At 37.6% G+C, this 15,337-nt stretch overlaps 1 protein-coding gene across 3 annotated transcripts in view; it reads left to right on the top strand.

Moving 5' to 3' along the window:
• The window catches only part of SUPT3H (SPT3 homolog, SAGA and STAGA complex component), a 548,006-nt gene that overhangs the window by 432,729 nt on the left and 99,940 nt on the right, over positions 1–15,337 (top strand). For all 3 annotated transcript variants that reach the window (XM_034648176.1, XM_034648177.1, XM_034648178.1), the window contains exons 7-10: positions 1,953–2,028; positions 7,034–7,146; positions 8,126–8,233; positions 12,192–12,359. In XM_034648176.1, coding sequence (XP_034504067.1) covers positions 1,953–2,028; positions 7,034–7,146; positions 8,126–8,233; positions 12,192–12,359 — 465 coding nt within the window. The remainder of the gene's footprint in view (positions 1–1,952; positions 2,029–7,033; positions 7,147–8,125; positions 8,234–12,191; positions 12,360–15,337) is intronic.

The raw sequence follows: 15,337 nt of genomic DNA, 5'->3' as shown, positions 1-15,337 counted from the left end.
GGACAAAACTAAATAATGCGTTCACGTACCAAAAAATACTTCTAAGTAGGGGCATCTGAGTGGTGCAGTCAGTTAAGCATCTGACTCTTGGTTTCGGCTCAGGTCATGATCTCAGGGTTGTGAGATCGAGCCCCGCATCAGGCTCCATGCTCAGTGGATTCTCTCTCCTTCTCTTTCTGCCCCTCCCCCCTAAAATAAATAAATAAATGTTTTAGAAAAATACTTCTAAGTGTACAAAAATTCACCCAGTAATATACCCTTAAGGAAACATAATGTTTCAGATACATGCACAAGAGGATCCTTATGCACGTGTGTGTGTGTGTGTGTGTGTGTGTGTGTGTGTGTGTGTGTCTTACATAATGTACATATGTTCAAAAAGGATACTTGAACCTAATGGGTAAATGAAGAAGTCTGGGTTTATGTCAGCACGTATGCATGTGTGTATGTGTGGGGTCAGGGGGAGATTAGGAAGGAAAGAAGGGAGGAACAGAGTAGAAAAGAAGCAAGGAAAANATATGTATGTGTGGGGTCAGGGGGAGATTAGGAAGGAAAGAAGGGAGGAACAGAGTAGAAAAGAAGCAAGGAAAAAAATAGTCAATGGTCTTAGAAAGAACCACAGGAGTTAGTAAATTTTACCTTAACTCCCACCACCCCATCTGTGTTTCCTGTGTCGAACAGCAGCTAGTGTACCATTATTCATTCCATCAACAGATATATCATCGGAATTAAGTTGACCACTACCCAAATCAAACAAAATGAAGAACGAATAATTTCAGTTTAAAAAAATATAAAAATATCCAGACGTTAGTGGTACTGATGTACTCCAACTGTGATAAAGAAAACTTACTGAAAGTCCTTCAAAACAGAAAAAAAATTAAAATCTTAGGGAATTTTTTTCCTTTACTGGCCAGAATGTCATTCCAAGAAGTACCAGCCTGTCTCATTTCAAAATGCTTCCCTTGCCAAGCGGTCCTATTCTCTCCCGCCGAGCTGTGGGTGGATTATAATGATCCCACCTCTTGCGGGACAGCGAAGCAGCAGACGTCGGCTGCACTGAACCAAAACCCACGAGTGAAACTCTACCAACTGTGAATCATACCTGGACCCAGGCGAAAGGTTTTGTGTTGTGTTTACCTTTTTCCTTATTTTCTTTCCAATTTAAAATATGGATTTGTTAGCTCTGGCTCCATGTTCTAACTGAGGAGAAATATATGGATTCTATTCATTGACTCCGATGTGAACATTGAAAATCCCCAGCTTTAAGGCAGTACGTAGGCAATAGTGATTAACAGTTTTTTCTATTTGATTTGTTATTATCCCCTTCACAGTTTTTCTTTAAAAGGATGGTACAATTAAGAAAATTTAGTACACAATCTAAGAAAGAAGATCCTTTAGCTTTTTCACTAGAATGACAATAACAGAGGAAAAGAAAATGGCATTTTAAACTTCACTTCCAAAAGACACAAGTTGCGGGGCACCTGGGTGGCACAGCGGTTAAGCGTCTGCCTTCGGCTCCGGGCGTGATCCCGGCGTTACGGGATCGAGCCCCACATCAGGCTCCTCTGCTATGAGCCTGCTTCTTCCTCTCCCACTCCCCCTGCTTGTGTTCCCTCTCTCGCTGGCTGTCTCTATCTCTGTCAAATAAATAAATAAAATCTTTAAAAAAAAAAAAAAGACACAAGTTGCAAAACTACTGTTAATTTCAAGTTCATGATATTTATGGTAATATGAAACTGTTTACTTAAAGTCAGGAAAGGAAAATGGAATTTCAATTCTACANAGTTGCAAAACTACTGTTAATTTCAAGTTTCATGATATTTATGGTAATATGAAACTGTTTACTTAAAGTCAGGAAAGGAAAATGGAATTTCAATTCTACATTTTAGCCAAGAAGACATAGATAATGGTCTGCTTGCTCTGAAACATGGTTTGTGTGTCTTTTTATCTCTCAGAGAGCAGAAAGACAAACTCGAAGTATGGATTCAGCCCAATATGCAGAATTCTGTGAAAGTCGACAATTAAGTTTCTGTAAGTAAATGTTTAATTTTGCTTCATTATATGTTTAAGATATCTTGTGTTACAGATATATGAAAGTATGACACAATCTCCATTCCTTAGAAATGGGTGAATTTAACGTATATATAGTTACAACTGTTAGAAACAGCCCCAGCATTGCTGGGGACTCTATAAAAGATTTTACCCAACTCTACTGTTTTGTAACTAGTAGTCTAAAGAGGTTTTAAAGGGTGCCAGTAAGACAAGGCCATGTTAATTATTCACATTACTTTTAGTCTGAAAAATTCCATTTTCTTTAACATTCTCATTTTATTTTCCAGGTTCTTCATCCTATTGACACTAGTATTGCTGATTGTACTTGACCCATAATGGACTCTAGTAGCACAGTCATTTAAAAGCCCCTAATCTTAATAAATACCCAGCTTTCCATTTATTTATGCATACTCATAATACCACAAGGAAACATGTCAAGAGTCTCTTCCATTTTTGCCTGTAACCTCCTACTGTGACAGACATTCAGTGTTAGCCAAATTCATCAGTCTGTGCTCTTGTAACACTAATAACCTAGTGATAAAATTAGTACTGTCCCATCATTGCACACAGGCTCACCAAAAGTCCATAAAGGCTCATGATAAATAGTGGGCTCAATTGTGTAGCAAACATCCTTACCGCAACCGTTCAATGGTGACTAAGCCTCTCAGGGGAAAGGTCAAAGAGTAAGTGTGATGAAAAGTCCAGTTAAAAAGCTGACAGAGAAGCACATGACCCCGGTCTGAGGGATTATAGACACAATGGTGTCTTTAAACAGAAGAACTGTGCTGTGGTCATAATAACAATGTATTTGATTTGAAAAAAGAAAATGAGAGCTTCATTTATAGATCGTAAAGTGCAAATAAATGACACATTTCAAATAGTGCCCCATGTAAATGTCAGTAAAATACAGGAAAACATGTTTTGGAAGCTTTTTTTCCTAACTAAATATACTTTGCAGTCTGACTAACAATTGGGCATCATACATCTGTGAAGCATTAAGTAAATGACACTTCAGATCATGGCAATTTCAGCAAATGAGAGGTTTTTGTATTGTAATTTTTAGGTTCAAAAATGGCATTCAAGTCTTTTATAAGTATAAATCTCCAGTTTATAAAGTAACATTTAGTATTATTGAACTATTTTTTAAAATCATATTTTAAATTTAATTCACTTAAAGGAACAGAAGTGCTATTTTCACACTAAAGCATATAGCCACCGAAGGGTCCTAATACATCTTGTGTTTGAAAAATCACATTTTTAACAACTCAGTTTTTTGTTTATAACTTGGTAATAAACTATAATAAATTAAAAATTAATACTTTCCTTTTCTATATAAAATAAGTATAAACAGTATATTATGCTTGCTTTTTTTAAAGAAGTGGGAGTTGGGCATTTAAAAATATTTCTTTGTTTGATGCCCATAGGTGCTTCATTATGAAACCCTAGTGGAAGAATGTTTCATATGCCAAAATGCTGTGGTTAGGAATGCTTAATCCAAGTGGGTCAGCAAATTCAGAACTAATACCCACAACTGGTCAGAATGTTAGGCACTTTTCATTTCTCCCCTTCTGATAAATTGCCAGGATATAGGAATTGCGATCCAGCTGTATGTATCTTCTTAAATATTTGATCATAGCATTCACTGATTGGGACTACTAGTGCATTTAAAAATTTACAAATCTATGACTTTATAAACTGCAGGTAAGTTGTAGAATTGGGATGCTGATCAAATTTACCAGTCTTTTGTTTTTATATTTATGTAAGATAGTCATTTCCCTTAGAGTCTTTTAAAATCTGATATTTGTATTAATTCACAAAGATTAAATTTAGTTAAAAATGGGTAAATCTTTTTCCAAGCCTTTCCTTTCAGCCTTTTGTTTTATATGTGGATTTTGTATCAAATATATAGATTTTCTTTTTAGTCAATCTGAGAGTGTTTTTGTATTTTAATTGATGGTTTTAATTTATGTGTGTTTAATTACTTATACACTGGGTTTATATACGCTGTCTTTGTGTTTTAAATTTACTGTGCCTTTTTTATTTGCTTTTCCTCCTTTTCATTGTTCAGTTGGATTAATTGGATTTTCTTCATTCCATTTTTCCTCAACCAATTTGTATAGTATATATTCTAGTTCTATTATTTTAGTTGCTATCCTTAATCTTTTTAACACGCATCCTTGACTTAAATTTTTGAAAGTTGATAATTAGTAAACATGCCTTGTCATCCTAATTTTCTTTTTCCCAAAGCTCTGTAAGTGCTTAAAGCACTCGTTTTTGTCTTAAAAATGCTTTCTTTTTCCCTCATACTTAAATGGTAGTTTAGTTGGGTAGGAAATTGTGGGCTAGTAGTTATTTGTTAAAACAGGATACCATTGTTTTTTAGCCTCTGTTGTTGGTAAGAACTTTCTGTCCACTTGTCCTGTATTTTCCCTGTGGGAGAAACTAAGAGAATGAAGATGTGACCCCCAAGCCCTCTGGTATATGGGGAAATGAACAGGCTGGCAGTCAATGACTGATCAATAAACATGTACAGAAGGAAAGAAAGAAGGAACCTGTACTATAAAAGACTCTAGGGAAAACCATGCCCTCTGGGAAAGACTATTTGCAATTAATCCAAATAGCAGTAATTTTGAAGAGACTGAAGTTGCGGAAGAATTTCTCCAGAGTGGAATGAGCATTACAGAGGACCCTAAGGGAAGGATCAGGAATGGAAAGACTGGTAAGAGGGAAGAGGTAGAAATAGTGAGTATGCAGGGATGTGAGATTGGGATACTGAGAGAAGCTTAGATTTTAGTAGCGGTCAATGATGAGAAAGAAAAAAACATGAATGAGAATAAACTAACCTTAAATTTCCCATATGAAGTTATTACGTAAAGTTGTTTTAATTCCAGCACAAGCTGAGAAACCAGATAGTGTCAGAAGGCTGATAATCTTAGGAACTTCTGACCTTTGTTAAGGATTCTATTTTAATTTTTGATTGATTTTGATGATTACACTTTCTCCTGATATATCGAGAAGAGCAGTAAAGGTAAAGGAACCCATTCATTCTGGTGCCCCCCCCCACATCTAATGGAAGCAAACTGTCATGACTCGGAGTATCCGTGCGTCTTTTCCAGACCCCGCAATACCATGGGAAGTTCTGTCTCTGAAGCAGGCCTTCTGCAGGTGACAGGGAATTATCTCAGGGAATGGTCACCCATTGCTGGAATAGCAGTAACTCACAGTGGTTTTATGGGACCCTCTGTGTACCTTATCTGCTACAGAACAGTTGAGACCCTACCCTTTTATTAAAGAAGTATCTTTCATTCGTCCATTCATTCTTTTTTTTTCCTGGAAATATATATTGTGAGACCGCTGATGCCAGGCAGTATTCTAGGTGCTGGGGATACAGTGGGGATACATGGTCCTCGTCCCTACCTTCTCAGTGCTTAACATCTAGTGAGGAAGCTACCAATTCTGTTGCTTCAGTGGACAGACCCTATGGGATACTAAGAACTATCCCTTCCCTCTCTTTTAAAATAATTCGTTTCGAGCATAGTCACAAAATACTTTGTTTCTCCATTCTTAACAACCTGTCAAAGGGAGAAGTGAATAAGGTACATTTTATTGATCTTGCCAAATTGCCGCCTGTTAACTTTGACTTCAGAAGTATTCCACAGATGTTAAACAAGTGTTTGTGAGCTAATGCAGCTGACTAGTTAGATGGAATGTTGCATGTCAGAGAATATGTGGAAGATTGGTTACTTTAGGGAGATAGCTTTAAGGGGATTATCATAATTCTGCCACAGTTGACAGCTTTGGACATGCACTTCCATAGCAAGACTTCAAGTCTTCTGTGATTTATTGGGGGAAAAAAACTCTTCTGTACATGGAATCCATGAAGACCACATCTATAAGGATCGAGACATCATGCTTTGAGTGACTGTTAAGTGTTTTAATAGACCTGTGGGACCAGATTAACCAGAAGAATAATCAGTGGATTTTTTAAAAAGATTATTATGTTATAGATATGATAAAATCTTAACCATCAATCTCTTTCCTGTAGATTACTAGTTGGATTAGTAATATCTAATAAAGGCCCTACATCAGGTTGTATGTGCTAATCTGCTTAACACTGTGGCATTTTGGAGATATTTACCAGAAGGCTCCACGTGCACTTGGTACTGTTAGGTATGCAGAGAGATATGATGCATGGTGTTTCTATTGTGGTTCAAGAAATTATAAGCAGACATGAAAGGATAGCTGGTGATACAAGAGTTCAGTAAATGAGTGGTGTGGGAAGTTCACGGTACAGGCAGGATTCATGTGAATGAGGAAGAGAGGTGGGATGGCATTCCATGGAGGGAAAGGAGAAGGGGTGAACAAAGAGAGGGCTAGACTCAAGGCCAGGTGGCATTTCAGTAGGCAATAATAGAAAGGTTGAAATCAGTCTGGAGGTTTTTGAGAGTCAGGCTTAGGAATTTGGACATCTTTGTAGGCAGGAAAACATAACTGCAGGCCTAAGTTTTTTCTATTGTATTCTAAATATGGGACTTTCAACCTATTCTGGTAATAGACACATTTGGAAATGTATTGGAAATACAGTTTCTGTACGTTCTTTCTCCATCAAAGGTTCTTTCTTGCAGGAATTTCTTTCCCCAAGAATAAGTTGATTACATCAAGAAACCCCTCTGACTATTGTTAAAACATGAGCTATGGCCAGTGGTAACTTATTCTGACACTTTGAGAAGTGCTGAATGTTAAGTCATTTAGTATACCGCATTAGATAACACAGATACAAAATCAAAGACCCAAATGCATAAGAAATTTCTTGGGGCTTAAATATCTCGACACTAATAATAAACTTCAAAAACATGGCGTTTTATTATGCATTATTTTTCAAATCCAATTTTCAAGAGACATATTTTTCATTTTGTAATAGTAATATGCAGTATTAAAAAACTTCAAAAACTAAATTTTCCGTATTTGTTTTTTTGACGGCTAGCCAAAAAAGCCTCCAAATTTCGAGACTGGTTGGACTGCAGCAGTATGGAGATAAAACCCAATGTTGTGGCAATGGAAATTTTAGCATATTTAGCATATGAAACCGTGGCACAGGTAAGAATGCTAATGTCTGTCATAGCAGACCATACATGACTGCTTTCTTCTTTTTTTTAAAGATTTTATTTATTTGTCAGAGGAAGGGGGAAGAGAGAGAAACAGAGCACAAGCAGGGGGAGCAGCAGGCAGAGGGAGAAGCAGGCTCCTGGCTGAGCAAGGAGCCCGATGTGGGACTCCATCCCAGGACCCTGGGATTATGACCTGAGCTGAAGGCAGGTGTTTAACCGCCTGAGCCCCCCAGGCGTCCCCCTTTCTTCTTATCCCTGTCCATGATCAAAGTTCCTCCACCGGCTACTGTACCAGGAGTGAGAATGGCCATGAGTTTTATTCTAGGACAATCTTATCATTTTCTGGGGTTTCGTTCAGTTACATTTCTTTGTATCCTCAGCCCTGGCAGACGTTAGGTTAAAAATGACTGTTGCTTGCAACTCAGTCCTAACCAGAAATGGAGTCCCTGCATGCTTTTTCTCAACATTGAATTCTCAGTACACATCTGCCTTGTTTAGAGATTATTTTTGAGCTTTGAAACATACCTTTCTTGCTGTGTACCATCTACTGAGTGCTTACCGAAACCTGAGTCTACAATCACTGCTCTCTGACAGCTTCTCAAAGTATGGTCCCCTGACCACAAGCATCAGCTTCTGCTTGCTTCTTGTTGAAAATGTAACCCAAAGCATACCTACCGAATTAGAATCTCGGTGTCTGGAGCACAGAAATCTATATTTTAAAACACTTCCCTAGTGATTATTAAATAAACTTTGAGAAGCGTTCCCTTAGAAAGAATATATTGTTGATATTATGGGGAGGTCTGCTTATCAATGAAAGCATACGCCCACATCCACTGTACAGATTTTTAGGCAAACCATATTATCAGTAACATTTGGAATGTATTGCTTTTAGTTTTGCCACATTGGTGACATTGGTGATTGGTTATTTCCAGCTATGTGACTTTATTTTCATTACTCTGATCTTCTAGTTAGTGGACCTGGCTCTTCTTGTGAGGCAGGACATGGTAACCAAGGCAGGAGACCCCTTCAGCCATGCCATTTCTGCAACCTTCATTCAGTACCACAACTCTGCTGAGGTAAGAAGCAAAAAGTCTGTCTTTGACGCCTCTATGGATTTTTCACATGTCTGGTGTTTCCATTAGTAGTTCTTTGAAAAAGGTAAAGTAGGAACGTCTAGTCTTCAGTGAGGAACCTTAACATACTCAACATTCAAACAGATATTTACTGAGCACCAACTATGTCCCAGGCCTTTACAATCCGCTTCATACAATTTTTTTTTCACCTATTTCTTACCTTATTTAGCTTCGCTAGCCCTTCAGTGGAAGAGGGGTAGTTGGAAAGCACACCTCATTTCCTTGGGAGGTGAACAGCTGATTTGGGCAACTGAACAATGTTGAGAGTAGTCCTTTATTTCTTTGTGCCTCAAAGATAAGAGAATCATTATTATTCATGTCCTAATAACTCCTGACATTTATTAATCATTTATTTCCCGGTTATTGACCCATCTCTAAAAATGATTTAAAGAACCATGACTCCATTTATTCTCTGTGTCCACACTGGCCCTATCCTGTGAGGATCACATCCTTTCTGATTGGGTTTATGTTGCTGGGACCTCCAACTGGCGGGGGGCGGGGGGGGGACAGATAAAGTCGTCTTGCCAACTTTAAAGCGTTGTGCAATAACCGCGTACCACTTACAGTATGAGAAAGACTCCCTGTGAACAGCATATGCCTACAGACTAGAAATGTAGTATCGTCTATTGAATGAATTTGCTGATATTTGACCCTTTTTCCTGGCATAAGCAGCAATTTCATGTAATTCAATCTAATAACCGGAGAAAAGGCAGCAAGGAGGTTAGCTTAACATCTCCATGTGTAATTGTGAAGTGAGCTTTGGATCAAGCTGGGTGAAATGTATAGCCTGAAAATGTCTAAGCCCCTTTGAGAATCTGACAAAAACTATAAATCCTATCTCCATAAGCACATTCACAAATTTTGCATACAATTTCAGGGTATTCAGAGACCCTCCCAAATCATTCTATGGATCTAAGCGATCTGTGCACCCTGTGGACCCCAAGTTTAAGTATCTCTGCTCTAGGAAACTTAGAAAATATATAAAGATATAAACCACCATATTTTATTTCAGGCCGAAAGTTTGACATCTTTTTGTGCCCCTTGAAGAATCAGATCGGCTTGGAATCCAAGTAGAAATTAAAATGTTTATGCCCGTTAAAAATCCATTTTTTTTTCCTTAGAAAAGATCATACATCATTATCAGTCATCATACTTTAAAAGTCCCTAAAGCTTACCCAGTTGATTAAACACTTTGTTTTCTTTATGTTACAAACCCAAATTACGATGTCAAAGAACACCCTTTAAAAATATCTTTGGTACATGTTCACTTTATGAATATGTGTATAAGTATGCTTTTCATTAACATCAGACAAATTTGTCGTAACATTTCTAATTGAAGAAATTTACAGTGAACATAACAAGCCTAGTTTTCCCTTAACATTCAAGGGATTGCTTGCATGGCTAGGAAAACGCTTTACTTCCCTTCTTTCTTGGTTCTCCAGGGTGGCCAAGCTGCCCTGGGCAACCGCTCAGCAGCCACAGCTGTTGCTCCCAGCTACCCCGCAGTTAAGAAAAATGGCCTGTGTGTGCTGGGCTTCCCGGGCTCTCTGGGAGGCGGGAGCAGGAGTGTCGGAAAGCATCCCGACTAAGTATGTGAGTAAAGCCTCAAGCGTTTCCCTGGCCTTCCAGACACCCCTCCTCCTGTGCGACTGGTGGTCAAAATGAACATTCAGAGGGCCTGGCAACCTTCCTGCCCTTTATTACCTGACAAAACACAGAATGGCCACTCTAAAGGAGGAAGCTTGCTCATCAACATTACAAACCAGCAGCCAGCATCAGGGCTGCACACTGGGTACAAAGGGGGTCTCCAAAGACTGGTATGATCTGTATTCAGGGAGATAAAACATTCTGTAAAACAAACAAGGAAATAAAGAACGAACAAAAAGGCAAGACAATTTAAGATAGCATATATGCTTATTTCCAAGCTCATTTCCAAATGAGTGGCGTCGACCGGAGGTACAGACGTAAAAACAAGCCTTGACTGCAAAGAACTTGAGAGAGGAGGCTGATGTTGAGGGAAGATAGGACTTTGATGAGATGGTAAAAGTGGGGAGAAAGCTCTAGGCTTCAGAGGCAGCATAGGCATAACTGTGCGAGGGAGAAATAAAACTCTGATTAAAATATTCAAGCAAAGGATTCATTGAGGAGGAGGAAGTCAGGTTAGAAAACTGAGCCTTAGGCTCTTAGAGTTAACGAAGAGTTGAAGGTTTCTTAGCTGCTAAAGTGTGATGAGTTCAAATGGGTGTTTTAAGAAGATTCGAAGGAAGGTGCTACGTACAATGGATTGAAATGGGAAGCTCTCAAAGCATAGAGTTAATACACAATACATTCTCTTTTAATGACTGTTGTTTTTGAGTACTAAACATATGCGGAACCAAGCTCACTAAGCTTGGGTTCTCAGATTGGCAGGCGTGATATTAATTGAAGTTAATTTTTGTTAAAGATTTATTTATTTCAGACAGAGAAGGAGAGTGAGAACACATAGGGGGGAGGGGCAGAGGGAAAGGGAAAGAGAGAATCCCAAGCAGACTCCATCCACACTAGGCATGGAGCCCAAAGCAGGGCTCAATCCCAGGACCCTGAGATCACTATCTGAGCCAAACCAAGAGTCATACACTTAACCAACTACACCACCCAGGTGCCCCAATTGAAGTTAATTTAAATTTTTTTTTCTAATATATGGTTTATGCACAGGAAGCCGTGATCTCTAGAGTTACCTTGTTTTTCCTAAAAATAACTCATGCCTAATTAGGCTTATTCCTTCTCATTTGTTAATGTTCCTAGGCAGGCAAATCAAAGAAATATTTTTTTAAAAAAAACTTCTTATTTTAAAATAATTTTTACATTTACAGAGCCATTGTGAAGATAGTACAGAGTTCCAGTATATTCTTCACTAGCTTCCCCTAAACTTGTTCCTTTTTAACTTTAAATAAATAATACAGATCTCAACAGAACAACAGACATACTTTTGAAACCCATATGTGTGTTTCAACCAAACATTTTACAAAGTTTAGCATAATGTTTTAAATACAAATACATTACAGAGAAGTGTAGGCTAGCAGTATGGTTTAGTATAGTTGGTAGGATAAGGAAAATGTGGCTTAATAATACCGTATATGAAAAAGACTTACAGACTTTTATTGGCCTGTAAATTGCTTAGGAGCCAATATTGTGGTGTTACTGATAAGAAACCCTTTTTTGTCTTGTTTGGTGTTTAGGCACCATCCTAGAGGATAGACATTGACACAATAGAGAATGTCTAAAGGAGATTAATGAGAGGGTGAAGGAACCTGAAAGCATGTCTCATACTAAGTGGTTGAAGGATTTTGAGGCAGTTTGACCTATAAAAGAAAAGAGGCTGAGAAAGGTAACAGTCCTCAAGTATTTGAAGTACATCCACGTGGAAGAGAATAGACTTGCATTCATAGCCAAAGAAACCAGGTAGAAACAAGAGATATTATGAAAGAAGGAAGGAACTAGAAATGGAAGGAGCTGGAGGTTTCCACAGTGACCCTCTGGAACTGAGTAGGAGTCACTGGTAGAAGGCTGGTCACGCTGATGCAAGTACTGTCCGGATGGCGTCCACTTTGGGGGGGGTGGTTCAGAGGTGCCTTTTGAGACATGTAAGTCAGACATGCTAACAAAACTTGCAGGTAGAAATCTCTGTATCTTGCAAAATCAACAGGAGTTTTGGAGGCTGCATCTGAGAAATCCTGATTTTATCTAAATGATTAGATTAAAAATTAGCATATTTAGACCAATGGGGGCAAGATGAGGCATCATTTCTGTGGACTGGATAATAAATGGTGTTTTGATATTTGTAAGCTTCAAGAAATAAGCACAATTGAATGTTAGTAGAAGTCCCGGTCACTTGATTTCAAAGGCACATCTCTTTGGGCAGGGGTCTTGCATGAAGTCCTACCCGGAGTCCCCTGAGAACACGCCGCCTCCCACACCGACAGCCCCGTCGTCTGGCTCACAGCACTCAGGGAAGTCCACCTCAGGATCCCTAGGGAACGGGAGTGCTGGACAAGACTCAGCGAAAACTAAGCAAAGGAAAAGAAAAAAGGTCAGTGATGAGGGTTTTGTTTTTCTTTTTTCCTGTGCTGAGTGGATAAAGTTGTTGAGTTTGCTTCAGAGATATGGAAAATGTGCTCTGTTTTTCTCATAATTCAGATTTTTAGAAACAGCCAATTTATGCTTATCCATACTTAATGACTTCTACTGAGACTTTTTTTTTTAAAGATTTTATTTATTTGACAGAGACAGCCAGCGAGAGAGGGAACACAAGCAGGGGGAGTGGGAGAGGAAGAAGCAGGCTCCTAGCGGAAGAGCCTGATGTGGGGCTCGATCCCAGAATGCCGGGCACGCCCTGAGCCGAAGGCAGACGCTTAACGGCTGCGCCACCCAGGCGCCCCTACTCAGACTTTTTTAATATCTTTTTTCTGGATAAAGCAAGATATTGATTTTTTTCTAATATTTTATTTTAAAAAAATTTTCAAACATACAAAAATATTAAGAGAGAATTATAGACGTAACACCATATATCTGCCACCTAGATTCTACAATGAACGCTGTACTACATTTACTGTATTATTTCTGTGTATTTACACTTATTATATCGATGCATCTAATTATTCTTTTGTCCATCTGTCAGTTCATCTTTTTTTTTTTGCTACATTGCAAAGTAAGCACAGATATTAGTACATTTTGTGGCTTAATACTTCATTATGTACAATTTGTTTATGAATCTTTTTTTAAGGTAAAATTTATACACAGTGAACCACTCAGTTGTTAAGTATGCTATTTGATGCGTATTGACAAACATACAAACCTGTTGATTCCTCAACCATTAGCAAGATATAAAACATTATCATCAATTCAGAAAGTTCCTGCATGCCTCTTCCCAGTTAGTTCCTGCCACCACAGAGAGACAGTCATTGTCCTGATTTTTTCATCATAGATTAGTTTTTTCTGTCCTAGAAATCATAGAAAGAAAATGTAGTGTGTGTGCTCTTTTGAGTGAAATTTCTTTCACTCAGGATGTTTTTGAAATTTGTTTTTCAGTAGAAGTGTAATTTATTCCTCTTTATTGCTGAGTAATGTGCCGTTGTATGAATATATCAATGTATTTATTCTCATTTTGGTGGACACCTGGACCGTTTCCAGTTTTTGAGGTATTATGAGTAAACATGTGAGTATTATTGTACAAGTCTTCATGGGCAAATGCCTTCATTTCTCTTAGGTAAATAGCTAGGAATGAAATTACTGAGTCATAGAGTATGTGTGTGTTTGGTTTTTAAAGAAACTCCAAGACTTTTTCTTCCCCCAAAAATGTGTCATTTTATACTTCCACCTGCAATATGTGAGAGTTCCCTTTGCTTCACGTGTTCATCAACTCTTGGTGTTATCGTTGTTTTTATTTTTAACCATTCTAATGGATATTTAACAGTGACTCGTTATACTTTGAGTTTGCATTTCCTTGAAATTTAATGTATTTATTGACATGGTTAGATATAGTTCAACTATTTTGCGATTTGTTTTCTGCTTGTTCTATTTTTGATTCTCAGTTTTTCTTGCTTGTCTTATTTTAGGTTGTGTATTCTTTAAAAATTCATATTAATTCATCCACTCATTTCTTAGTGATACCTTTTTGCATCATTTTTTCAATGGTTATGCTAAGGATTGCAATATGTCCTTAAATTTTCAGTGTACTTGGAGTTATTGCGCTACTTACATAAAATGTGAGACTCTTATATTTATAAGACTGATGTACTTTACTCTTGTCCTTCCTTTATGCTATCGTTGTTATACATCTTACATCTTCATATGTTATAAACCATAATACTATTATGCCTTAAGCAATCAGATGTATCTCAATGAAACCAAGAGAAAAAATAGACTAACATTTACCGTCCCCACTGTTCTTCATTTCTCTCTCTCTCTCTCTTTCTCTCTCTCTGTGTCTTTCTCTCTCTTTTTTATGCTCAGACTTCCTTCTGGTATTACTTTCCTATTTTGCTCTACTAAATTTTATTTTAGCATTTGTTATAGTGCAGGTTGGCCTGGTGATGGTTTCTCTTAGTTTTCATATTTCTGAAAATATCCTTTTCTTTCATTTTTAGAAGATATTTTCACTGGATATAGAATTCTGGGTTGGTAGTTGTATTTCAGTACTTTAATGATATCATTCCCCTGTTTTCTGGCATCCATTGTCTTAATCATGTCAGTAGTTTTTATTATTGTTTCTGTGTTCGTGATGTGTTATTTTTCTCTGGATGTTTTCAGGTTTGTATCTTTATTTTTGGTTTTCACAGTTTGACCACGCTATCCACAGACATGGTTCTCTTTGTATTTGTCTGGCTTAGGGTTCATTGAGCTTCTTAAATATTGGTTTATGTCTTTAACTGTTTGGGGGAAATTTTCAGCAATTACTTCTTCAGATATTTTTTCTGCTTCATTCACTGTCTCTCCTCCACTTCAAAGATTCCAAGGCATATTTGTTAGTTACTCTGGTATTGTTCCACAGGTACTTATTTAATTTCTCTTTCAGTCTTTTCTCTCTGTTCTTCAGGTTCGGTAACTTCTATTGATATCTCTTTATGTTCCAGACTCCTCTGTCAGCTCTAATCTGTTACACCCATCCAATAATTTTTTCTTTGTGATAATGTTATTTTATAGTTTTATAATTTCCACTTGATTTCTTTTTAGCTTTTGTTTGTCTGGTTTTTTTATTTGTCATTTATTACAGGTTTATTTTCTTTGGTCTTCTTGAGCATAGTTATAATAGCTACTTTAAAATCCTTCTTTGGTCAATAAATATCTGGATTATTTTAGTCTCCATTGAGTATAAGTCATGCTTTCTTTGAGACTTTGTTGGGCTCAGCGGAGACCAAAATAAGGCCGCCTCTCTCAGTCAGTTCTTCCCAGTCAGTTTCTTGTATTGTTCCATGTCTAGTGATTTTGAATTATATCTTGGACATCACAGGTAATATATAGTAGAGATTTTGTGTCCTGTTCTATTACTTGGAAGAATTATTGGTGTTT

Source organism: Ailuropoda melanoleuca, chromosome 19 (genome assembly GCF_002007445.2).
Source record: "Ailuropoda melanoleuca isolate Jingjing chromosome 19, ASM200744v2, whole genome shotgun sequence".
Lineage (NCBI taxonomy): Eukaryota > Metazoa > Chordata > Mammalia > Carnivora > Ursidae > Ailuropoda > Ailuropoda melanoleuca.
This window is presented reverse-complemented; position numbering and strand designations above follow the sequence as displayed.